The 26728-nt window shown below is 42.1% G+C and overlaps 1 protein-coding gene across 3 annotated transcripts; it reads left to right on the forward strand.

Moving 5' to 3' along the window:
- The first annotated feature begins 213 nt into the window (after positions 1-213).
- SERTM1 (serine rich and transmembrane domain containing 1) lies at positions 214-15466 on the forward strand. Of its 3 annotated transcripts, none has more exons than XM_062020446.1 (4): positions 214-257; positions 6774-6872; positions 7305-7452; positions 14498-15466. In XM_062020446.1, the coding sequence occupies exon 4, from the start codon at positions 14682-14684 to the stop codon at positions 15003-15005; it is 324 nt and encodes a 107-aa protein (XP_061876430.1). In that variant the 5' UTR covers positions 214-257; positions 6774-6872; positions 7305-7452; positions 14498-14681; the 3' UTR covers positions 15006-15466. The 3 variants fall into 3 exon arrangements, with proteins under 3 accessions (XP_061876430.1, XP_061876432.1, XP_061876431.1); XM_062020447.1 differs by having other exon boundaries at positions 250-291; XM_062020448.1 differs by lacking the exon at positions 7305-7452.
- The last annotated feature ends 11262 nt before the right edge of the window (positions 15467-26728 follow it).

Raw genomic sequence — 26728 nt, forward strand, 5'->3', positions numbered from 1 at the left:
CGGCGGAGCGGTCGGCTGGGGAGTCCGTCCCGCAGCCGACTCCTGCAGCCGCACCGACTGCCCCAGCACCGAGCGAGGGGCAGCGGCTGCCCCGGCGGGTTGGCAGCGGGGCGGGATGGGGGGCGGCGGGGCGGGACGGGGGGGCGGTGGGGCAGGGGCGGGCGGGGGGCGGGACGGGGGCGGGGGCGGCGGCGCTGCCTCCGCGGCCGCGCGGGACGGCGGCAGGAGCGGGAGCCGGGAGCGGTGAGGGCTGAGCGGTGAGCGAGGCTGGCATCGGCGGGGCGGCTGTGGGTAGGACGGTACCTACGGTGAAGCATTTCGGCAGGGTCTGCCCGTCTCCCTTTTGAAGGGAGGTCGGCACTTTGGGTTTGAGGTTGGGGCTTTTTTTCTCCCCCTGCCTAAATCCCATGCCCTCGGTTCGCGTTGAGCCTCGGTTGCGTCCGGCCGAGCCGGCCCGCCGAGAATTGTTGCTCAGGTCCCCGGAGCGGCGGGCGCCGGTCCGTGCGGCGTGCGGTGCCTCCCCCGCGCTGCGGCCGCGCTCCCCGCGGGGCCGGAGATCCGGGAGCCGCGTCTGCCCTCCGTGCCCCACCGGCTGCCGCTGCTCCGGGAGAGTCGCTCGAATGGCTTGTCGTTCGTGTGCCGTAATCAAGGGCGTTTCATTTTCACATGCGTTTAAACCTAGGGATGCTTTAGGCCTGTGTTTGATTGTTCCCAACGGTATTTTGGAAGAGAACCTATTTTTGTCTTTACTGACTTCGTGGGTTGTCAAAGTGCTTGAATTGAATGAACGCTTTGTCGTTTCGGAGAAATTGCTTTTGATGGAGGCAGAGAGGGGAGCGCTCCGGGAGAGCGTGGGGTGTGCAGCCTCTGGAAGGAGGGATGCCAGGGAAGGGAGGCACGGGTAGGTTTCCATTTCTGAAAGATGCTGCAGACCCGGGGTTTGATAGTGCAGAGCGTTATCACTGTGCAAGCACATTTTTGCTCCATGGGTATAAGTGGAGATTGGCACCCGTGTGCTCTTTCACATTGTTTGCAGGAAGATGACAGGAAGGGAATTGCTCCCGCTGCAAATAAATTGTTAAATGCCTGTCCAGTGTACTGGGAGAAGAGCTGAGTTTTGATTGCACAACGTGGCGAAAGAAAACAGGATGGACGCAGAAAATTGTGCACTTTTCAGACACTTTACGTCCAGCTAAAAGCTGCAGGCTGTTACAGTGTCTTCTCAGAAGATGTAATGAAGTTCGGGACAGAAAGCAAGAGAAGCAAACTCTTCCTACCCTTGCAACATTAAACCGTTAGAGGGAAATTGTGAAAACTGTGGCAAAGGGCTGAGCATTTGCCATGTTGATTAACATTTGTGTTGGCAAAGACAATTAGGAATGCATACTGAGCATTATTAAATTTAATTCTCAGGTAATTATAACAGAATGGAAGAAAGATGAATAGAAGAAATGCGTACAGTCTGGACCATATAGGGTGTCCATAGTGCTGGTAGTTTAATTCTGATAAGGAATTTGGTTGGAAAGTTGATGCCTGTTGCCATAGGATTTTGTTTTTTACAGTCATTTTGACCCCTCTCTGACTTTTTTATGCCTGAACAGACCGAAATGAAGGACAAGCTGAAACCAGCCTCCTTCTCTCTGCTATAATACCTAGAAGGGCTTATCCTTTAGGGATGGTTGCTACTGCTTGTGGTGGGTACTGTCTGTCTTCCTTCCCCACCTCTGTCTCAGACTGGGTCATCCACATCACCCAGGGTGGAGGAAGGAGATGCAGGCACGTCACCCCTGTCTCCTTCATGTTTCCTCATTTTTCCTCTGCTCCTGCCTGCAGACTGCTACTTCCTATGTCCAGTATGTGCATGTTGCTGTCAACAGGAGAAATGCTGGGGAGGGGGTTCTGGGCTATTTTTTCATACAGGTCTACTCTAGTACTGTCTCCAAGTACATGAGCATCTGTATGTATATTTAGCTTAGGAAATTATTGCCGTTTGCATTTAGTTAACCTTTTTGGATGTAAAAGGCTGACTGGGATAGCTTGTGTCTGCCAAGTGTCTTGGTTCATAATTGGGTCTTACTAGTGCAGCACAAATTATAAATTGTATTCTGTAAATTCCGCATCAGAGGCAGGAAGCAGTGCAGTTTTCCTCCTGGCGCCCCATCTACGCAGAAGCAGAAAAGGAATTAATAAAGTCCAATAGAGTACTTCCAGAAGTTACTAAACAAAAATGATGTTTCTGATAGGTTTGAGACTCGGAATTTAAACACTAAAAAGTCAAGACATTTTCATCTCTACCTCCTGCACTCTTCTTGTGAGCACTCCTCCCCTTGTGTCTTCATGGCTGCGGTTACCTCCTTTTCCTGGCTTGCACAGAGGAAATCCTGTTACGGCACAGGCGATCCGCTGCAGCTGCTCCCCCTTCTACCCTGCGTGCGGGGGCTTCACTTTCAGGTGTCCTCAGTACTCTCCCCAAACCTCTCCTGCTTTACCAAGGCATACCCCTGGGCTTTGATCAGCATCTCTCTCCCTCAGAGAGATACAATACCTTTGTATTTCCCTGAGCTTTGCCTTGTGTGTGCAGCAGCTTCAAATGGACACCTTGTCCATCACTTCATTCATTTCCTTGGTATGTCCCAGCATATTTGCTTTTGCTGTCGTGCCTTTAGTGGCTGGCTGGTGAGATGCTTAGACAAACCCTCACTTGTGCTGCCACCATCCCTCTCACTGGAATTAGCCTGGCTCTGGATTTGAGTAAAATAGTGTCCTCTAAAGCTAGTAGACCTGAGAGGCAATGTCGCACAGATCGCTCTCTCCACCCTCAGCAGAAGCTCCCCTTCCACAGTCTACATTATCTTTGTTTGCTCTTTCTGGCATTTCAGGTGCAACCCTGCCCCCTTATGCTTACACATTACAGCGTGGTTCACTGCAACTCCCTTTGCAAGAGTGTTCTCTTTTTGCATAAGGTATTGCAGACTCTTTTGCAAATAGTGTCAATATGCAATATTATGCACACAAATACACTGCTTTGGGGGGGGGGGGGTGGGATTCTGAAACTAAATGATGCATCAACAAAGGTTCCTGTTGAATCAAGTGTACAAAAACTATCATAGCTTTATATAGTGTGATAGGATTTCTGAAGAGATTAAAATGAAATCTGCTTGGCATTTTCAGGTTCGATATGGACCATATACTTTGTTTTTATAAAATATATTAAAGCCAGTGTGTCAACTGAATTTTACTGTAGGAAAGTGTTTTCTTATTACTCTTACTGAGTCATAACTTCATTAGCTGAGGGTTAATAACCACAGTGAATAGTAAAGTTCAGCCCTTTGCTGAAGTGAGTAGGGAGGACTCCTGAGACAGAAGTGGCCATGCTCCCATGGAGTATGAGGGAGAGAGGCTCTCAGCTACGCTGATGTGCGCAGCCACATAGCCTGGCATCGGGCAGGATGCTGTGCCACAGCACTGAAGGGAACAATAGAGACTTTCAGTCCATTCTATTTCAGATTTAGCCATATTCTGTCCTAAAACTGTATTTCTGGTAGGTGAAGAAGGTAATGCCTGATATGTCTGAGGGGTTTTCCCCCTTTACCTGGAGGGATGCTGAACATAAGGGTCTGAGCCCTTCAAGTAATTAGCTTCACAAGTGAGCGTGATGGAGAATGAAAGCAACCTCTGATCACAGGGACTGCTTGCCCTGGGGCTTGATATTTTATCTGCTAGCTTTTGCTCTGAGGAAAGGGCATAGAGGAGCTGGAGCATTACCCCAAGAGAAGTATATGTGGCATCAGAGAGGGCAAATACAGCGCCACATGGCCCTAGGTGTGGAGCCCAGCAATGGTCCTCTTGTCTGAAATACAACAGGTGATTATTGGTTGAAACTCAGTCATAAGGTAACAAACCTTCATCAACTTTTGTTTGTTCTGAGATGAAGTGCATCACCAGCCCCACAGGTGCTAAGTGGCACCTTCTCCCAACAGGCTTATCAGCGTTGAGGCTTACCCTCCACACAGCTGCTTGCAGCCTCAGCAAGGAGCAGTAGCAGGAATGGGATCACAGAATCACAGAATCTTAAGGGTTGGAAGGGACCTCAAAAGATTATCTAGTCCAATCACCTTCCCAGAGCAGGACCACCTAGAGTAGGTCACACAGGAACTCATCCTGTGGATTTCTTAAGTCCCCAGAGAAGGAGACTCCACAACTCATCTGGGCAGCCTGTTCCAGTGCTCCCTCACCCTCACAGTGAAGAATTTTTTCCTTATGTTTCTTTGGAACCTCTTATGTTCCAGCTTTTACCCATTGCCCCTTGTCCTATCATTGGTCATCATTGAGAAGAGCCTGACACCATCCTTCTGGCACACACTCTTGACGTATTTGTAAACATTAATGAGATCACCAACAGGATGACTCAACCATGAAAGGAGATGGCAAGACAGAAGCAGCTGAAATACTTTCGTATACTTGTTCTGCTGAGGGAAATGGGGTTTAACCAATCTTTTTCCCCTTTTTACCTTCCTTTCTTTTTGCTCTGTGAAAAAGTACATTTCTAATTAAGCAGCCATTCCACCCTACACTAAATCCGTTCAAATGAAACTTCCAAAATCTGAGATTACAAGAAATCAAACAAGAATTCATTCCACAAAACACAGAAATTAAGGTTGCTGTCTCCATGGGGTTTTCAACAACCTGCCATTTTCACAGGAAATTTTCAACAAAAGTGGGAAATAAATATTTTTAGAAAACCAGCACAAGAAGGAGATTGATTTCCCCAGAGACTGTGTGTCCTTTGGGTGAGATTCAGACTCACACTCTTACGGGAAGCAAGACCAGGAAGGGTCTAATTTCCCCATCTGAGGTCCCAGATGTACAGCAATAAGATGCCTTTCCCCATTCACATCCTGAGAGACACAGAAAACAGATAAATCCCTGCTCCTCACATATCTTATTGGCAATGGGAGTGAATATAGTGTTTGGACCAAACCCTGCTGTGCCAGAACATGGTCAGGACAAGTCTCAGCTGTGGGCTAGTGCTATATCTAAGAATGTGAAAATAGGTGTGAAGGGTATTAGGCTGGTGCAAGAAGGATGAAGGACCATGAGATGGGACTGTGTATGCCAGGGGGTCCCCTGTAGATAAGCTTCTTCATGTTATGGTCTGTGTTCTTCAAAGGTAATTAAAAGCTCAGACCTCTCCATCTTGCTGTGTACCCTTGCCATTTGAATATGAATGCATGCATTTAAAGGGCCTTGAGGATGTATTGTGTTTTCCACTGCATCTCTAGCATGTTTAATCAGCTCTAGATTTGTTAGGCTCTGTTCCCTTCCCCTAGCCAGGCGTTGGGTTGGGGCATTATATTGGATGAAGGGCGAAATAGGCAAGAGCAGGTGCTCAGTGTATCTGGGAAGAGAGGGACTAAAGATCCTGCAGAGACAAAGGAGAGCTGGAAAAGAAGAAAAAATATTTGTATTTGTGTTGTTTGAAGTTACAGTCTCTGTTGCTAAGATCCATGCCTCTTTCGCCCAGGAAAGTTGTTCTGGAAGAAACAAAGGGAGGGGAAAGGCTCTCTGCTACAAACAGACAAAACTGAGAGGCATAGGATCGAGCTCTTTGTTACATGAGACAGCTTTACCAGAGAAAAGGTATATGGAGGCTGTTGCATCTCCTTTGCTATCTCAGTACCACCACCTGCCTCAGGTCCTGGGCAAGGCCATGAGGTGCAGGCCCTCACATTCAGAGGATGTGCTGGGTCCATCCCTGGGGAAGCTGACCTTGGAGTTCTAGTGCAGTCTCTCTCTTCTCCTTCTGCACAGGGAGGTAGTCAGGAAGCTGTCCAGCTCCCTTTGGTGGGACATTAGCATAGTCAATGTTATCAAAACATTTTGATTTCAACGATGCTGACTTTAAACAACAGCACTAAATAATTTTCTTTATTGAACTTGGACAGGCTTAAACCATAAGTGATTCAGTGACTGAAGGGATGAAAGCAACACAGCAATGCATTAACATTCGTCCCCAGAGATCTGCTTCTCTAATGCATTTCAAACCAAATGTGCTGAAAGGGTAGAGCTCTAAGATGTGTGATGGTTGTGTAAGTGCTTTCCTTCCTGGAGGGGAGGATCTTTTTGAAGGTGGCCCTACTTTTGCTTTAATATGCATCATCTGGGGTTGTTTCTTCATATATACAATCAATTTAATTTGCTTTATTGAAAACAGTTCAGGGGCCCCATTTTAATTTTAGTTGTTGAACAAATGTAGCAGACACGAATCTGTTAAGCTGTCCTTGAGTATATACAGTATTCAGTTTGGGGAGTTCAGGTAAATGAAGTTAAACTTTAGACTATCTGAAATAAAGAGAATAAATAAATAATGGTGTCTAATCCAGAAAGACCTGGTTCCTGGCAGGAGTCTTTAGAGGATAATGTGAAATGGAGTGCAGATACAGTGCTCTAGTGCTTAAAGAGGTGCCAAGGGAGAGTAGACAGTCTTGGTCCTGGAGTACTCTGCAGAGGAAGAGAAAGGTGGTGTTCAGGCATGGCTGTAAAGCAGAGATCAAGATCATGGGTCTGATATTATACATGCAGTGCTGTAACTGGACAGCTGCAGAGGGATGTGGCTGGCAGGAATAAAACATGAGACAGGATTGCAGTTGGTTTGTTTTCTGAAATTTCTGGCATCAAGAGCAGTCAAAACTCAACACTTTTCCTCTCCATTATTTTATTAATGTAGTTATTACTGAATTCTGCAGCTTTGATATGCTTTTTTTTTTTTTTAGGGGCTTTTCTCAGCATGCAGTCCCATTAGATTGGGGTGTGATAACTGACCACATCCTGCATGTTGGACATCTGGCTTGCATCCTTATATCTTCCTGCTTGTAAGTATTTTATTCATTCCCCTTGCTTGTTTTTCTCATACCTTTAAAGAGCAGATTCAATTGACAGGCTCCAAGTCTGATCCCAAGTCATGATATCTTTGCTTTACATATAAAGAACTCTATAATCTGCAGATCCATAGGAAATGTAAATGATACAAGCATTTGGTATTCTCTGAATTAATCTAAGTATCCTTATGGCTCTGTGAATTTCCTTTTTCCAGCCCCACACAAAACTCCAAATAAAATGTAACTTGATTTTAACCTGCAATCAAGCCATCTGGACACTTGTCTTCTTAGATTTTAAAAGTCATAAATTTAAATAATATTAAATCATAATTAAAAAATGAAATTAGATCATAAATTTAAAGGAAATAGTTTTTCCTTCTGTGCACTATTTTATTGAGTCAGCTGATGAGTGGTCCTTTTTCCCAGGCAGAGTGGTAAAGGGATTCTCTGCTGCTGGAAGGTCCATCTGGAACAGAAAAAGCGCAGCATCCTACTTCACTGTGGTATATTAATTGCCAAAGGCATTCATACAACAATAAGAACTATTAAGAATCATATTCTTGCTAAACTCCAGGTGAGCAGTCATTCTTTGCCTTTCCTACGTCTTTGCCTTTCCTCAATGCAACTTTTTATTTCATTTTCTAAAATGTTGCTCACTTTTCTGTCTAGTGCTACTGTTTGCATTAAATGCTGTGTGTTACACCTTAGCTGGAAGGATGATATGTGGTGATATAGTGGTGGTATAGTCCTATATGTTAAAGGAAATAAATGTAGAAAATGAAGGTGGTGAGAGGGAAGATGAAAGAGTGAAATCATAAATTTGCTCTTTTGTACACAAGATCAAGTTAGTGAAGGTCATGAGAAACCTTAGTCTTTTCAACATATCTAGCAAAAACTTACTGCCAGCTTTTGGAGGGAACCACCATGATAAGATACCTTAGGGGCAACAAAGCTTTAGAGGTGATGAGGTTTCATCTTGGAACTGACATCACTATGTTGCCTGGGAACCTGCACAATCCCCCTACTGTTCATCCTGCTCTGATGCTGTATGAAGGAGAGGAGGTTCTGGTTTCAGGTCATGAGGGGATGATGACATTATCTGCGCACTCCTGGCTTTAACCTTCCAAAAGGGCAAAAGAGAGCAGAAAACATGCTTGTGAGTTCTTTACTAACTAGTGTTATCTTTAATGAACGTCCTCTGCCTCCCCTTTCCTACTGAAAACAAAGAGCTGTCTGCCTCATATGGAGCAAGCAATTTTTGCACAGATCCAGACTACCGTCTTGCAACTCATCTCAGCCATTTCTTAGCCAGATTAATGGCCAGTGCTGTCTTTTTCAATGCCATCTAGGGTGTGCTAACCACCAGATCCTCCCCGTCAGTGGGATGATTCCAAGCCATCCTTTGTGGACACATTGGTCCACTAGTATGGGTGTGCTGCTTTGGCTCTCATCACTGTGTCCCCTGGGACACGTGTGTGCAAGCATGAGAACTGAAACCACAGGAGGGCAGTGTGTACAAAGTGGCAGGATGCATGGACATCTGACATGGGCAAGGTTCTTCAGCTGTCCTGTACTGGATCAGCAGGTGACTCCCTGTGCTGTGTCACAGAGCCTTGAAGATGGTAGAAATACAGTCCTGTCCACACATCCTCTGTCTTTTTGTATACATTGGGCTGAAATCAGACAAAAGGGTTTTAATTGTTTTTTTAGGGAAAGGAGGCAAATACAATTAAGAGCATATTGATGTCTGATAGGATGAAGGACCTCCCTGTTGTAACCACATTAAAGGCAAATTAAGTTGTCCACTGTTAGGAGTTGTTTACAATAAGGGATTTTTAGAATAGCTTCTACCTGTAAAGAAAGAGTTGATGGGAGATTGTAATATAAAGCTACTGATTTTCTTTGATGTCAATATGTGTCTCTGCTTAAATATTTTGAAGCCTCCAAAGTAGCCAAAGTATTTCTCAGTTTGTAGTCACAAAAACACAGGAAGAACTAAGAAAGCAAAGTGCTTCTCTATGGCTGATATAGAAGGAAATGAATCTGCCGTACTTATCATTGCTTCCTGCTCCTCAACTTTTAGTATTTCAGTGGTTTTGAGTATGCTCCATTAAATTATATTTCACTGAGCCTGGATAAATAATTTTTGCATCAAGATATGCAGAGAAATAAGATACAGGCAACTGAATGGTAAAGGATTTATGCCATTTGGGCTATGAAGAAGCTCCCTGTTTACTGCATGCCATCCTGGAGAGTGCTGTAGTCTCGTTTAATATTCACCTTGGATTGAACTAGGAAATCACTACTGTCTCAGAGAGGTTCAGAATGAAATTGCTTATGTTACCTATAATTCAGCCCCCAAGGCATGTGCTAATTGAAGAGGCCTCCACTCTTGACCATATTTGCATTTTCTGAAAAAGACTGGGGACTAAAGTAGCAGGATGAGGTTTTGCTCTCTTGTACATCAAAAACCAACAGAGCAGGAGTCTACCTTATTGCTACAGTGAATTGTTTTACTGAAATGCGTGAGTCTTTCCAAGCAGTTTGCCCAACATAGAATCATAGAAACATAGAATGATAGGGGTTGGAAGGGACCTTTAGAGATCATCTAGTCCAACCCCCCTGCAGAAGCAGGTCCACCTAGATCAGGTCGCATAGGAACGTGTCCAGGCAGGTCTTGAAGACCTCCAAGGAAGGAGACTCCACACCCTCCCTGGGCAGCCTGTGCCAGGGCTCCCTCACCTGAACAGTGAAATAGTTTTTTCTTATATTTAAATGGAACTTTTTGTGTTCCAGCTTCATCCCATTACCCCCTGTCCTGTCAGTAGATACAGATCAGAACAGCATGGCTGTGTAATAGTGGAGTAATAGTAGAGGAATTCAGCTGTTGTCAAAGCATGACCTGGGACTTTCAGCCATGGGGTTGGACTCAGTGACTCAGGAAGCCTTCACGAGCCATGTATCCCTGTCCTGGGATTGCAGACATCCCTCTGAGAAAGTAATCCAGATCTGGCTACATCACCAAATTTGAGTTCCCTAGCAGACAGATTCCAGTCTTTCTGTCCCAGGAATTTTCAGGACTGGTTATTTGGGAAGCTTTCTCCTGTCAGATTCAGAGATCTTCCCGATTGCCAGTCATTCATCATCAGCACTTTAAATTCAATCTTTGCCCTAAACCAACTCAGCTTTTCATCAATCATCTATGGAAAGGTAGGGACCAGTACAGAGTTTGAAAACTTTGACTCCTTAGTTGAATTCTTTGATTGGCTTACAGCTCTCAGAAAGACAATGAGTTTAATGCAGTTAGACACTTTCCATTTTGCTATTATACTTTGAAGTCAGTGACAACATTCCCAGTCATTTTTGGAGGAACAGCTTTGGGCTAGGTGTTATGATCTTGTTCTATTTACTTTTGATACGCACAAACCCAATTGCCAAACAAGAAGGTGAAGCTGACATTGGTCTTTATTGCGGGTTATTCTGTTGGGATGATTAAAGAGAGATAAATGGTTCATACCACTTACCCTCTTCTCCTGGCAGAAGCAGGAACCTAATCTGAAGTGGTAGTCCCAGTGCACTGAATAAAAATACTTGTAGATCCCCCTTCTAAAGTCTAGGACATCTGATTTGCAGCATGGCAGAGATTCCTGCAGCCCTCAGACTGTGCAGCTGCATTTCAGTCCAGAATAGTGTTTGCACTTCTGCACCATGTTGCCAGCTAAACCATCCTGGCTGCTCTCCACAGGGTTGCAATGTGGACAGGGAATGTCATCAGGGATCAGGATGAAATCCATTTTGTTTCTGTACACATTTTGTACTTTTCCTCTGAATACTACTCAGATGTCAGGACCACATTTGTTCACACTCTGTATGATTTTGCTGGTTTACTCCAGCAGGATACAGATGGCTGCTAAAAATTCTTTTAGACTGAATAGGACCTTACACTTTAGGGCCATGTTTTTAAATGTGTAGTTAAAACAACATAGATTTTTTTTTCTTCCTAAAATACTATCCAAAGAACCACTTTAGCTGAAGCTATATTTTATGGTGAGTTTAATTTACACGTCACATCACTACGTGGTGTAGGTGAGGCAACTGGGATCTGGGCCGTAGTAATTTGGAATCAGAGTTTACAGTGCCTCTGATCTCACTACAAAATACTTGGTTAAAAATAGCCCACTTGACATTGTAAGACCTATAAAGGCTCTGATTCAGCAAAGCACTCACATCTCTGCTTAATGGTGAGGTTCTGATTAGTCCTGTTTAAGACCATAAATTTTGCACTAACTTCAAAGAAAGTCCCTCGCCAAAGTTCTTCCCTGTACCAGGGCCAAAACTATTAATGGTAAAAGTAGAACATAGCAGATTTCAAATTTGTGAGGAATCTAAGGGCATTCAACTTCTGAGACACTGAAGAATTTATGTGAATTGGTTCCTTAAGTTACTATAGAGAAATTCAATTAATAATGGATCTGCTTTTCGTTATGACAAGTAATCAAGGATAAACATCTTCTGTATCAAAGCTTATCTTTTAAAAAGGATAAATTAGGTATAACGCACTTAACTACTTCCAGAACATCAAATGAACGTATATTGTGACATTAGTTAATTTTGGTGCACTAAATTAAAGGCAGTTCAAAAGGAGTATAATCTCATAAGGATCTCTCTTTGTTCAGTCTGTTGTGACATTTCACAAGGTACAATAAATACTGTTTCTTGTGAGGCTAAATACTATTAGGGTTATAAAATTGTTTTGGTTTAGTCTATTGTGTGCATCATCATGAGTCATATACCATAAGGGTAAGAACATTTTTATCTGGTGTTTGCAGATACAGTTTTGTGGTCCTGCATATCTTGTAGGCTATCAGGATGCTTGATTAAAACTACCAGAAGCTCCTCAATAGAAAAATAAATGCAATAAATAAACAATAAATTAGCACCTAGAATGTAACCTTTTATCAGTGAAAACATTGTGGATGTGTGTGTACTAGTAAATTAATCCAGGCCAGGGCATAAGTCTGCCATCATCTCTCCTGTTGAATTAGCAAGCACACCTCCTGGCATGGTTTTGGTCAACTGTCACCCTCCATCCTATGCCTGGACATATTTGGTGTTAGGATTGGTCATCATTCATTCTTAAAGGCAGCTGTGATTTGACCTCCCTCTCCATGGGGGTAAAAGGGAGTTTAGCCACCGTGATATAGCATGCCAAAGAAGTTGTCCCTAAGATCAGAGAATAGCCTTGTCCTGTTTTATGTAATAGTGTAGATGTAGTTGTGAGGTTTAGGAAACAAAATAGGATTTAAAAACATCATGATAGATTCTACCTACTGTTTAATGTAGTCCTTGTTTACTCAGGCAGCTAGGGCTTTTTACAGCATATAACATAACCTCCTAAATTTAATTTACAGTGCAGAAGTAAAATTGGGTAACTATGCAAATGACTTAAGTATCGGTAAAGTAAACTTCTTAGCATTTTTCAGTGGGTGTCTCCAAGGCATCTATGTTCTCGGAGAAGAAACAGCAGAAAAGTACTGTATACTTCTTAACCATCTTTAGTTCAGGCTGGGGGTTTTGTGGTCACACCTACCATCAAAAAGTGTCAGCCTGTTGAAAAAAGAGGTACTTTACTAAATTAGCAGAGGTAGCATATTTGAAATCAAAATTATGAGTCAGACCACTGACAGGACCAGTGCTGGGACACTTGTTGGAACACTGAGAGGTACTTGTGCAGTTGTGTGACCTAGAAAACCTAGATTGTCCCAGCAATACTTCAAGGGCCTGATTCTATCTCTCCAGCTGATGTTGACAGTATTTACTCTCTCTATCACCATGAATCATAGAATCACAGAATGATAGGGATTGGAAGGAACCTTTAGAGATCATCTAGTCCAACCCCACTGCAGAAGCAGGTCCACCTAGATAAAGTCACATAGGAACATGTTCAGGCAGGTCTTGAAGACCTCCAAGGAAGGAGACTCCCTGTGCAGCCTGTGCCAGGGCTCCCTCACCCTCACAGTGAAATAGTTTTTTCTTATGTTTAAGTGGAACCTTTTATGTTCCAGCTTCATCCCATTATCCCTTATCCTGTCCCTAGATACATGAAAATCACTGAGATTTTCTTCAAAGTCTCTAGCTGTGAGTTAGAGATAATTGTATTCAACTGGGACTGCAGGATGATGCCAAAAGCAAGACGAGGATGAAAGGTACCATGCTAGGAGTGTAATTCTTTATGGATATCATCTTTGCAGTAGGAGAGCTCACTGCCTCCTCTTACAGTGCCTGAGTATCCACAGTGAGAGGCTGACAGTGGATAGATGGATGGAAAGAGTGCTTGTGAATGATTATGTGCAGAAAATGAGCTTCATTTCCTACACGCTTGCACCTTGCATTGTCTGTTTTTTATCAAACCAAAGGCAATGGGTTATGCCATGTAGTTGAGCTACAGCTGTTGTATCCAGTGACAGGACAAGGGGTAATGAGACGAAGCTAGAACACAAAAAGTTCCATTTAAACATAACAAAAAACTATTTCACTGTGAGGGTGACGGAGCAGTGGCACAGGCTGCCCAGGGAGGTTGTGGAGTCTCCTTCCTTGGAGGTCTTCAAGACTTGCCTGGACACATTCCTGTGTAACCTGATCTAGGTGGACCTGCTTCTGCAGGGCGATTGGACTAGATGATCTCTAAAGGTCCCTTCCAACCCTACCATTCTGTGATTCTATGATACAGCACATCACCTTTTTTCAAGAAATTCCCCATCATCTACTCTTCTCTCATGCTTCCAGACTGAACCTGGGGACTAAGTATGTTGTTTTAAAGAAAAGCAGCTTAGCATACCCTGATCTGCTCATCCTGTACTACTCTGGCCTCTGCCAGCACCTGAGCTTCAAGTTGCTGACAGAAAGTGCTTGCAGGCAGAGCTTTTCAAAAGATGAGGTCTCCTCTCCATTAGCATTTGCTGCCCTTAGGTAGTCCCCTGGCATTTGCTGCCCATTTACCAAGGCTGCCCATTCTCTTGATATTTTGCTTGTGGGTGTCAGAAGCTGCAATACTTCACTGAAGCATGCCTTCCATTGAGATCCTCACAGCAGTATTGCAGAACAATGCATTTTGATCTTTGAAACCATTTGATCCATTTTATCAATACAGTAAGAAAGCAGGTCTGGCAGATTTTCTCATTCTGAGTGTCTCTGGCAAGACAGGATGGAGTAGGTGGCTAATGGATTTGTCATCCATCATGGTGTTGAGCAGATTTGCTCACCTAGGTTGACGAGCTGAAGTCTTGAGAGGGATTTTTCATTCTTTGACTAGACTTTTTCTGCAAGACAAATTCAGATCCTTATATGCCTGACCCATGGAAAGTACACTTTTGATTGTGCCATTGATCAGTTAAACAACTTGTGGTGCAGAAGGATCAATTTTAAATCACTGGTTGGTAGGATTTCTCCTAATCCCTGCAGTTTGGAAAAGAGACATATAAAGATAGTTACTAGCTAATGCTTTAAGAGTTGAAGCTTAGTGCTAAGGAATAATAACTTGTAACTCTTAAGAACTAGATCGTATCAGGTGCACATTAGATCACATTACCTGCTAATAAATTGGGTTTTTTCCCTTACAGTTCTGAAGGATACAATCTTACATTGCCTGAGCTCGAGCAGCAAAGGATAAATCTGATCGCTGGCCAACTTGTCATCTCTTCCTTGGAATGGAAAAATGGTTGCCTAAAATAAACCGTTTGTTATGCTGCTAAAACTGCCTTTGAATACAAGGTCTGTTGTGATTTTTAAAACACAAATACAAAAATGTCAGAACCTGACCCTTCATCTGGATTTGCAGGAAACATGGAAAATGGGACTTTTCTGGAGCTGTATCCCACATCCCTTTCCACTTCAGTGGATTCATCGCCTGGCCGTTTATCCAATGTCTATGTCTATGTTTCTATATTCCTTAGTCTCTTAGCTTTTCTCCTTTTGCTATTGATCATTGCGCTACAGAGGCTGAAAAACATCATTTCTTCCAGTTCCTCCTACCCAGATTATAATAGCGATGCTGGAAGTTCTTTCACTAACTTAGAGGTTTGTAGTATTTCTTCGCAGCGATCCGCTCTCTCAAACCTTTCTTCGTGAAACTAAATTAAAGCAAACACATGAGGAATGGAAGAGCTTTGTTTAGTTTGTTGGGAGAGTCAGTGCATGCAACATTTGCCTTAGAAGACTGGTATGAAGAGGTGGCTTTTAAAGTTTCCCTAGGGGTTGGTTTCTTTCTTTTTCTAGTCTTCATTTGCCCTTTTACTAATGTTCTTTCCCATTTTGGACCATGGGTAATGACACTTGATCATCGTTTCATGCCTGTAATAGCAATGCTGTCTCTTTATTGCTCACATACGGTGTTCATTAAGACTACTGCTGCCAAACTGTAATATGATTCTAACTGGATGTGTCATTTTTCTGCTCTAGTTGTGACCCTTTCCCTGGGTTTGTGTCAGTACTAGGCTGACTACTTTTATTTCTCCTTTTTCAATTAGATAAGGACTTCTGGATGAAATCCCTATTGCAAAAGTACTTTAAAAAGCAGCTGAAATAATAAGTATTAGGGCAATTTAAAATTGTATTGTTTATTTTTTTATTTTATTTTCACAATGTTTTCAGTATTTATTGATGTTTATAAGACAACTAAAATGCATTTCTTGAAGAATGTTGCCTTTGTTCATTTGTGCTCCTGCTCGTTCTGTATAAAGTCTGTATTTCAGTTTTTGAGCCTCTTTGGTTGATTCAGTAAAGCAGCTATAATATCAATGCTCACTGGTGAGTGTGTGGAGGTCATTGTGGAGCCCTTTGGCTCTCATTTTCCTAATGACTTGTTACTCTGGGGGGCAGCTTTTGCTGCTGAATTATAAATATCACACAACTGCTTCACATCCTTCACTGATACTCTAGCTTATAGCTTATTCTTACTGGTAACCACTACAAACCAGTGGCTTATTTTAAAAGACGTGTACAACAATGACCACTAGCAAGTGAATAGCTCTTAAACTGTCCTTTAGGCACAAGATATTTGTGCTCATGTAAGCAGAGACAGAAATTGCTTGTATTAGGGAGGACTTTTCTGGGACAGATTTTGTCCCAAAATTTCACAGATGCACAGAAGTGGAGAGGAGACAAAAGGATCTGCATAATGGCCAGGCAGGCCTGTGCCCTAACCCTCAGGAGGTGCAAGGTATACCTGTGGAGGATGTGAAGAAATGGGAAGGAAAAAGGCAGTGTCTCTGCCACTTTTCTGTATATGCTTTTAAGCATATGGAGAGGCCAGAGATGAAGAGGTGAGAAATGACGATATTTCACAATCTCACTCCTCTTTGTGATGCTGTTGAGTTATACCCAACATGTGACCCAGCATTCAATTTCTGCAGAAAAATAATTAGCAGCGTCATGAAGAGGATCTGTCAGCTGAAAATTAAACCAAGCCAAATGATCAAAGAAATGATTCAAAATGCTAGAAGTCACCTGCTAGGACCACAGCCTGACACTGTGCTCTGGGACTCCGTGCTGTCCTTACTGCACCATGTGAGCACAGCCCCGTCCTGCCACTCGAGTCCATGCAAATTTTGCTCTCCTGGCTGGATCCAAGCCAAGGAAAGAGTATGGAAATGCCACTGTTGCTGCCATAACAGTACATCACTCCAGGTGATGGGATGGACTCAGCAGTGCTCTTCCCACAATCAGTGCTGCTGCCCAGCAGGCCAAGGGGTTAGGGACATGCAGAAGATCTCACAACCGGATTTGTTACCAATACCCTCTCATGAAGCTGTCAATAAATTCACCAACCAGACACGTTCTGCTATGAAGCATACAGGTTTTAAAAGAGAAATTTGGAAAGCATAGTGTAATATGCTCATTAGAAATGCAGCGGTTCAGTGACAAACAACATATAGATGATGCTGGAGTCGGCGTTCTCAGTTTTAAAAAGTGAATCTACAGTATGTAACTGGCAATGACTTATGGTGGTGATTAACTCTTTACAAAGGTCAAGGAACTTGCTGACTAATAAAGAATTTAAACCTGCAATTTCTGAGTCAAACTAAGGAACGTGAGGAATATATATGTCTCTGAAATATTTTGTTCATCTAGACAAAAATTCTGTTTAAGTCACTTTTCACTGTAATTGATGACAGGCCTTGGTAGAAGAGCTAACTATTCAAAAGGGATCAGGAGATGTTATTTTCTTTCTGAAAGCTCTTCCAAATCCCAAACCTGTAACAGAATGTATTTGTGTCTTGACTGGTAGGTAAAAAGAAATGAACTGTAAATAAAGGTGGAGCAACTGTTCAACTACCTTTTCTTACCCACAAAGTTGTACATTTGTTGCTTCCTCTGCTGCAAATGCAGGAATTTAATCAAAACCATAGATGAGACCACAGGTTGAGTTGGGTATTGGTTGTCAGTGATACATTTCCCATTACTGTTTTATGCTTGCGATTTTATGCTGAAATTAGAGATATATTTAATATTAAATACAGACTATTGGAAAACCATTGATTTTGTTCAATGAGCTGTTGTCCAACTTCACAAGAGCAAAAACTATTTTTCAGATTGCACAGAGGTAACTGAAGCCCCACATTTGATTTGGCTTTGTAGTTTACTAGATTAATTTTTTCCCACTCTGCAGTGACATGTGGGATTTTAGCTGATTCGCACCTGTTCACATCAGGACAGATTTGAATACAAACAAGTTGGATCCAACAGAATAGCATCAGGAGAAGCCACAGGCAAATAGCATAATAGCATTTTTTGAGGATTACTAAGTACTAGTTCTTCAAGAAAAAAAAAAAAGGGCGGGGGGGGAACCCAGAAAACAGCAACTCAAGAACTTGAGCTTAATTTAACTTGAGAACACTGGAACAGGCTTCCTGGAATGGTCGTTGATGCCCCAAGCCTGTAAGCATTTAAGAGCTATCTGGACTATGTCCTTAATAACATCCTTTTAACTTCTGGTCAGCTCTGAATCAGTCAGGCAGTTGAGACTAGATGATCATTGTAAGTTCCTTCCAATTGAAGTATTCTATTCTATTCTATTCTATTCTATTCTATTCTATTCTATTCTACTGTACTCTAAACTAGTTCTATTCCATTCCATTCCAGCATTGCAGGGATATTTCACCAGGGAAAACTGAAAAACAGATTAGATTCTTCATTTTCATAAAATTTCTGTATTTTCTCTCTCTCATTCTCTCTGTTTCCCCATCTTTCTATCACCCACCAAACAGACCTGGACAGGCTGGAGAAATGGGCAGAAATGCATTTCATGAAGTTCAGCAAGGAAAAACGCACAGTCTTGCATCTGGGAAGAAGTAACCCTAGGCACCAGTACAAGATGAGAACTGGTCAGCTGGAAAACAGTTCTGCAGGGAAGGACTGGGGAGTCCTGACTGACATTAAATTGAAGCTGGGCCATCAATGCACTCTTTCTGCAAAGGCGGCCAGGAGCAGCCTGTGCTGCATTAGAAGGAGCACTGCCAGCAGGTTGAGGGATCCTTCCCTCTGTTCAGCACTGGTGGGACCCCTGGATTGCTGTGTCCAGTTCTGAACTTTCCAGTAGAAATGTGGAGCTACTACAGTGAGCCCAATGCAGGGCTTCTAAGATGATTAAGGAACTGGAGCCTCTCTCATAGGAGGACAGGTTGAGAAAGCTGGAACTGTTTAATCTAGAGAAGGCTCAGGAGGATCTCATTCATCACTGTGTATAAATAACTCAAAGGATGGTAGAGGAAAAGAGAGCCAGGCTCTTCCAAAAAGTGTCCAGTGACAGGACAAGAGGCAATGGGCACAAACTAAAACACATGAAACTCCATCTGAACACAAGAAAACATTTTACTGTGAGGGTAGTCAACCACTGGCACAGGTCACCCAGAGAAGCTGTGGGATCTCCATGTGTTGACCTGGCAACCTGCCTGGAGCTGACCCTGCTTTGGGTAGGGGAGGGCTAGACCAAATCATCCTCAGAGCTCCCCTATCTATGCTATGATTCTGTGATTCATCCTAGTACAAAAACTCAGCAGCTTCTAGATCACTGTCTCCTCCTAATGGGTTTTCTTGTCTCTGGAGTTGATTAAGCAATGTCTTTACTAGAGAGCGATTTGTTCAATAACTCGTTACTAAAGAGCCAGTATGTTCCTCCTCCTGCCTACAGCCACATGGTTCTCCAGCTTTAACACTGCCTTTCTGTGGCCTGGGTCAGCTTTTGCCCTGAGCCCCTTTTGTTTTGACTAAGCTGTCTGACTGCAGCAGTGCCATTAGCTCCAGTAATGTATTGCTCCAAGACTGCATGGCTTCAGGTGGTTGCAAAGTATACCTGGACATCTATAAAAAGAAAAATGCCAATAAAGCAGGAATAAGGAAAGAACAGAAAGATTTCACATGGAAAAAAAACCCATATTTCTCTAGTTGAATGACTACAGTCTATTTAAGAGTATTTAATCAAAGAGTGCCTGGTGAAGGCTGTAGCAGCCTCTATATCTAAGACTCTCTCACACTTCTGATCACCTTGGCCATACTATCAAGTTAACCCATCATATTCATCTGCCCTCAACATTACTAAATTGTTCCCATCCTGAAACACTGTTATGCATTTCACTCAGCAACTCTTCAACTCTGTGGAGAGTTTATTCCATTTAATTGATTTTCTGCTTTCAGCCCTTCTCTGTCTGCCAGCTCACCTGAAAGGTTGGTTTCTGTAAGCTGCAAGTCTTGTCTGGACTTCCTACAAACATTTTTTACTTGGGAACAATTCTTACTCCTCTTTCAAGCAGCTTGTTCACCATCCTGTTTCACTGTCTAACCCTGTGGTTCTCTAGCAATGCTAAATCCTCATGAAGCATATTTCTCCACTGTACTCAAGCTTTTTATGCTTCAGAGCCAGGGTTTTTTTTAAGTGACATCACTGGGAATGACATCTGCGTGGGAAGGTTGTTTACTAAGTCCGTATACCTCCCTTTCTTCTTGACGACACCATTTTCACTGCATGTGTTGTGGTTGTCTAAGGAAACATTGTGAATTACAGCCCAGCTGCTTCCCCAGCTGAATGACCTTTTCAGTCCACAGCTCCTGTGTGCTCCCAAAGACAACGGCCCCACTCTGTGGCTACAGCAGAGGATTACATGCCCCAAATTCAGAGTGCACCAGTAGCTTGAAGAAGTCTTTCTTTTTCTTTTTCTGTTTGGTTTGTTGTTTGTTTTTGGTTTTTTTTTTGGTCAAAGAAGTGTGAGTTTTCTCTTTGGCACAACACAGCAGCCCCAAGCTGCTTTACACTAAATTAACTATGTGATGCCAGCTGGTCTGATGTGCAAACAGGACCCACCTGCAACCACAGCCCCACTCCCACACTGTAACTCCATAAAGCTCCTAGCTCTAGTAGACTATCTATGAATGAGGAGGCTCAAAGTCGTCAAGGTGCTGTTCCAGGCTGGAGCTCAGCCAGGGACACTTTGCCTATGCCACATGAAGGTGGTTTCATGGCTCCTCTCAGCATTGTACTTTGGAGATAAAAGAAACATCAGCTTCCTGTGTCTTTGCTTTCAAGGCTAGGTAAGCCTGTTAGTGAAATCATGGTAATCACCACAGAGCTGACAGTGAAGCAAGACCAGGTGAGATGAGCTATTTTTCACTTTGATTTTCTTTGTTTTACATTAGTGGGAGCTGATCACTCACTGTAAACATGAAAATCCCAGCAGGTGTCTACCAGCATGTCTAGGATCTCCACAAGCCTTCAGGAAATTGGACTGGGCTCCTCTGCTTGGTTTAAGTTCACCTTCTTTGTGGGGAGCAGCATGATGAGTGCATTTATTTCAGAGGCTAACACATTCAACAAAAGATGCAGCTTTAATACCATTAAACTTTGTGAGCAGCTTCAGTTAAATTAGAAGAAAAAAGAGTCCATTTTTTAAAGTATCATTTTGTGCATATTTTTTTACAAACAAACTTCAAAGGTTTTCTTTGTAAAATTATTTTTTTAATGAAATATCTATTTCTAAAGAATAAAAGGAAAAGTACTTTGAATTGTTAAAAAAGGAACATTTTATTCCAGTTGTGCTGACAAATGTTTTTGCCCACAGATTTTTTTTTTTTTCAGATAAGGTGTTCTACTGTGTGAAGGAGCATATCATTACTCCATCCACTTATTTCTCTGCTTTATCATTAATAAATGAGTGTAGGTGTCTGTCAGAGTAATTTTGGCATGTAGAATCATAGAATGGTAGGGATTGGAAGGGATCTTTAGAGATCATCTAGTCCAACCCCCCTGTAAAAGCAGAATATACTTATATATGAAGCTGCTTTTGTAATACTGCATACTGATTTGGTCATACAGATCAGGTCCTAGAATATGTTCATGTCTCTGTCAGAGAGTACTACTAGCAAAGTTGAAGATGGAGATTAGGCTCTTAGATAATGAATTGCACCTTCATTGCCCCTTCAGCACACAGATGGGTTTGTCTTTTGCCTTAGAATATTAGTTACAATCCATAAATCATTTGCCCAGCTTCATCCTGAGAAATAAGTACAAAGGATATATTTTTGTCAGAGGTTCTCTGTGTGGTTTGCTCAGGGCAAATTCTGCTCCAGCTCCCTACATGCTGCTCCAGCACTGGGAGCTGTGTGCCAGGGCCTGTCTGCTGAGGTACTCCCATGACTGCACTCCTCTTCCCAAACAGCTTCATCAAGATGCAGAGGATATTAAACTGGGCCAAGCTATAAACACCTGCCAGGACAAAGGAATGATCCGAAGGCACCCAGTGAGAATAGAACCATGGCAGGGAGCAAAATGAGATGCAGCCTGAAAAAGAGAAAATGCAAATTAATGTGTCTGATGCAGCGGAGTAAACTGAAAAAAAACCACTGGTGGTGGGAGAAACATGGGCAGCAGTGATAGAAAAGCATCTTCTGATGAGGGATGTGTGTGAATTATGTACAAATAGGCAATATTGCAGCAAAAAGGTAAGTAGGGCTACAATCCCTCACAAGGCACATTATAATTTTTTCTCCTGTCTTCAGTGCCAATGCTGAGGGCCCCATGGGGACAGGTAAAGGGCAGGGAGAAATAGAGGTTAGCATTCTAAATAAATTTCATCCACTGCCATAGGTGTGTTTGCTACCTTAAAGTGTTTCAAATGAATAGTGAAATGTCCAGTGAAATGCCCCCTTAGTAAGTATTGCACACCCTTGCCCAAGCAGCATTCTCAGTTGTCAATGTGAGGCCAGAAAAATTGTTTTAGGTGACATGGAACCAACAAGAGAAACATCTCATCATCTGATGTTACTCATAACTGTACCCATACCACACCTCTGACAGCTGCTGACATCGAGTGGTTTTCTGTGGCTGTTGGCACAGGCAGTCAAATGTTACTGACTGAAAGACTCTGCTATCTCCTCTCGCATCTCTGTATTTTCATGTAGGATGCAGAGATTTCTTCTGGTTTCCATATCATATAATCTGCAATTTACTGTTGCAGGTAGATAAAAATGTTGATACATTGATGCATGTTTTTGCTGACCTCAGCAGCTCAAGCTACATGTAAGTATTGAGAAGGAACCCAGCAGCTGTGTGTAATATAATCAAGCCCACTCCCCAGGAAAACTTCCAGGAAAAACACTATTGGTAAACTCTATTCTGTTAGAAAACATTGCAGCTCACATTGAAAGAAGATGGTACTGACAGATTTATAATTGGTTCAATCTATGGGAATTCAGAAGAAGACAAGCTGTTTGACCAAAGGCACTTTCTAGTGTCTAACTCATCAGTATTCATTAATTGGAAATGTAGACTGCTGCGATGAATACAAATATCAGATACAGTAACTTGAACTTTGGCAAGATCAAAAGCAATTAGTTAGGTACTAAACTCAGAGTGCTTCATTCAAAGTGGAAGGGAAAAGAAGAAAAAAAACTTTGCATGACTTCATATTCCAAAAAAAAGCTTTTGTAAGCTTATTGTAACTTTTACAATACAAGTGTGGTTACAGGCAGAAAGAGAGAGTGGAAAATACAGCAAGACAGAGAGACAGACTGGCTGATAAATGTCTTTGCTCAGCTTGGGTTTTTCTAGCTTCTGTCGTCTGAAGTTGCTCAAAATAGGTATCAAAAAGGCTGAGTTCTGTTTCTCTCTCCCGTGCTCTAATCCATTTGAGTACGATGTCCTCTTGAAGTAACTTTGCTGAGATGGTCTTATGGGATGGTATTCCAGGATGGTTTTTGGTTTGCTTCCCCAAAGATAGATCCCAGGTGAGGGAAAAGTGAAAAGCAAAAAGCAAGGAAGTTTCAATGAAAATAGAACTGGATATATAAATAAATAGGTATACAAACAAATACATATAGAATAGAAAAATTAAATGGAAAAGATGCATAGATAGAGAAGGTGCAAATTCAGTTCAAATTCTATCTTTAAAAAAATAGATGCAAAAAGAGGAAAAAAATAGGGAAAAAAACAGTGTCAAACTACTCACCAACTACTTCCTATTTGCAACTGGAAACCCGTCATGAAAAATAGATAAGTGGAAGGATAATTAGGAAAATAGGTATGAATCAGTGCTTGGGGAGCATGGTATCTGCTCTGCTTGTGCATTCAGCTGTTCCAGGAAATGTGCTAGAGAGAATGAAGAGTCATCTCTGCAGATAACAAGTAATGGCAGCAGGTGGACTCTGCCTTCAGTAATGTCAGCGTCCATGAGTTTGAGTGAAGTTGCAGCATGTCAGGATCTGCTCTTCATCTGTTTCCACCTACACCCCCTTCAGACAACCTCAAGGACTGTTCCAGCAGCTTCATGACTGGTGAATGCTGGACGTTGCCTCACTTCTCAGCAGCCAGGACACTGTAGGAGCTGCTATGAGAGACACAGTGTGACTCCCTGGTGAATGTTTGCATACAAACATTCTAGAAATGCCTTAGGACAGCTTCATGGCTACTTAAAACAGTTATCTGGCCTCTCTCTTGGCTAGAATAAATGATTATACACCTTTTTTTTTCCCCTGTTAAACTGGAATTTTCTACTACTATGGGGACTGTGGCAAAGGGAATAAAGAACTAAAAGCAGAATGGGAGCAAGTCAGAGTACAGAAGTGAGGGATTGACTTTGCCATACATAATTTCTGAGGATCCCAGGATTTATAGATTATTTATTCCATGCTTCTTTCGAAATTAAAATTGTAAAGAAGGGATGAAAGAAGAAACCCAACTGTTCCTCCCACCCCTCACCAAAGCTATATTAGCTCACATGATTGTCTCTGCACAAGTAGGTGCAGGATAACACACGGCTGCATCTGCTCCCTGGGCCTGAACCAGTGCTGGTGTCATAGCTTCAGCCTGTGCTGACACAGTGCTGTCCTGAGCCTATAAGCCTATGTAACCTATAGAGCAGACTTCCTCTTGCTCATCTATCTCAAAGCATCAGAAGGAAAACCTCATAAATATTGGTATCCATTCCCGGAGAAACACGTCTTCAACCCTATTTGCATTTGGTACATATATTGGGCAATAAATTATAGATGTATACAGACTGTGGAAACATCATCCCCAGAGATACTAAAAACTCACTTCAGTCTTTGGGATTTCCTCATTGTGAGGAGTATTAATGCAGCAGTTTGAGTCTCTGTGTAGTGCATCTGAGAGAGGTGGGAAAAGAGTAATACTACGAGTGTGACTTTCAGTGACATTTTTTCCAGTTAAATGATTAGCTTTCATTGACTTCCTTATCTCTTGCAACTTGTATTGTAAAACTGCTCATGGTGACTGATGCCTCACTGTGATGGACATCCTGAAATACAAAGAGAGGGCTCTGCCCATCTCCGTGTCACCTTGGTCGAAACAGACTTCACTTCAGTCATGTTTGTGTCTCAACACCATTAAAAGCCATCAATGGCCACTGTGCCTTTTGATCATTATTTCCATTGGGAGATCCTATTATTGCTCAGTATTGTTCACCTGGTGATCTTCTACTATGCTCTTACAGCTAAAGATAACATTGCTAAGCTCAGGAAGCAAAATAGGGCACTTTTCATGCTAACAAACCATCAGCATAGTCCTATGCAGATATTTTCCATCTTATCTCATCTTCTCTGTTCAGTGGAAAACAGAGGTCACAGTTTACTATAATGAGCTTCATGTATTTCTGTCAAAATTGTTTGGACTAAATAAAACACATTATAAGTTGAAATGTTTCATTACAACCCTTTTGAAAAAGCACTCTTCTCAAAGATTGTTTTGAACTGTATTTAAAAGTGACTCAAAGAGCTCTGATTTTAAAAGCTGGATGCACAGTATGTCTGTATAGATAAAATTAATCCATTTTCTTTAACCTAAAATCATGGGGTTGGTTGTTTGGGGTTTTTTCAAAATCTGGGTCATGGTTTTGTGAAGAAAATTCACTTCCGATTGACCTACGAGAGAGTTTTTCAATTATTTAATTCATCGAGAAAAAAACCAAACAAACCACAAAGTCAGTTGTTTATAAAACCTTAATCTAATTTTCTTCCATGACTTGATCCTAATGTGTGTTTGCACATAGACCTCCTGTTGACCTCCATGGAAGTTACTCATCTAAAGGGAATGCAGAACCAGACTCGGGAGACAAAATTAGTGTTTTTCTAATTGCTTTAATTGGTGTTTAATTTTTCCGCTGTTTAGAGCCCAAGTTACTGACTTTTAATGGGAAAAAGAAATGTATGCTAGAATGAGAATGTAATCAGATAAGAAAAATGGTTAGCATTATATTAGAGCTCCAGAAACAGAGCAATTTGTAAATGTGAATGTTTTCATTTGAGTTACAAATACCACCAATTTTCATTTCCGTTGCCACTTCAACTAATTTGTATTCAGAAAACCACATCCCTGAAAATGTGTAAAACATCTGGTTTGAGAAACAGTGCCAGTAACTAAACCATGTGCATCATCATATAGAGACCTCTAGAGCTGCAATGAGGAAGACTAGGTCGTCTCCATTAAGGTCAATAATTTGTGAGCTGTCCACAGGTTGGATCTAATCCCATTACTCATTAATTCAGCCTATGGGGCAGGGAAACAAGTGACTCAGAGTCATCAGCAATGACAGATAGAAAGTATGTTGTTTTTTCAGGTGAAACATGATGATGACTTTAACTGGATCCTCATGTAAACAGGTGTTTCAGGAAGCCGTGTTTTTCCTGTTTTCTTTAAGTTTCTCTAGGTTTTCGTATTTTCTTTAGTTTTTTACAAAACTACAGCTTGCCCTATGTACATGGCACTCTGTGCTAAGCAATCTGAAACCCTCTCGTGGAGTGACTAGGTGTGACCTCACCTTCCCCTGATCTACTGAGCTTAGAAGACCCATGAAATAAAAACTGCAGTGAAACAATAGGATAAGTTGACAGTGGTAAATAATATGTTCCTATTCCCTCTCAATTGTACCTTTACCAATGCTCTTTATGGAGTATTACCAACTTTGCTTAGCACGCAACACGGGCCTTCTGCTGATAATAGATAACATCTGCTTTAGATCAACAGGGTAGGGAACAAGTACTTCTCACAGGCAGATTCTGCTCATTCTGTTTGTCTGTGGCAAATTTTAAGTGGAGCTGATGTGTAACAAAAATCACAGCTGACATATTGTATTCTTTACTTGCATACTTCTTATCCGGATATCAATATACAGCACCTAAGTTTTGTATTGTAACAGTAATGGTCTCCAAACATATCCTGAGCCCTAGCAAATTCAGTGAGCCTATCTGGTGAGCACATAATGTGAAAAGCTCTACAGTTAAATAGACAAACACTGTAAACACCATTTTGGTCAATATGTTTGCTGAGTATGATGAAGATCAATTTCTTT

Source organism: Colius striatus, chromosome 1 (genome assembly GCF_028858725.1).
Source record: "Colius striatus isolate bColStr4 chromosome 1, bColStr4.1.hap1, whole genome shotgun sequence".
Classification (NCBI taxonomy): domain Eukaryota; kingdom Metazoa; phylum Chordata; class Aves; order Coliiformes; family Coliidae; genus Colius; species Colius striatus.

What these genes read in the sequence shown, in the direction of transcription:
- SERTM1 (XM_062020446.1), top strand. Translation starts at nt 14,682, where the DNA reads ATGTCAGAACCTGACCCTTCATCTGGATTTGCAGGAAACATGGAAAAT.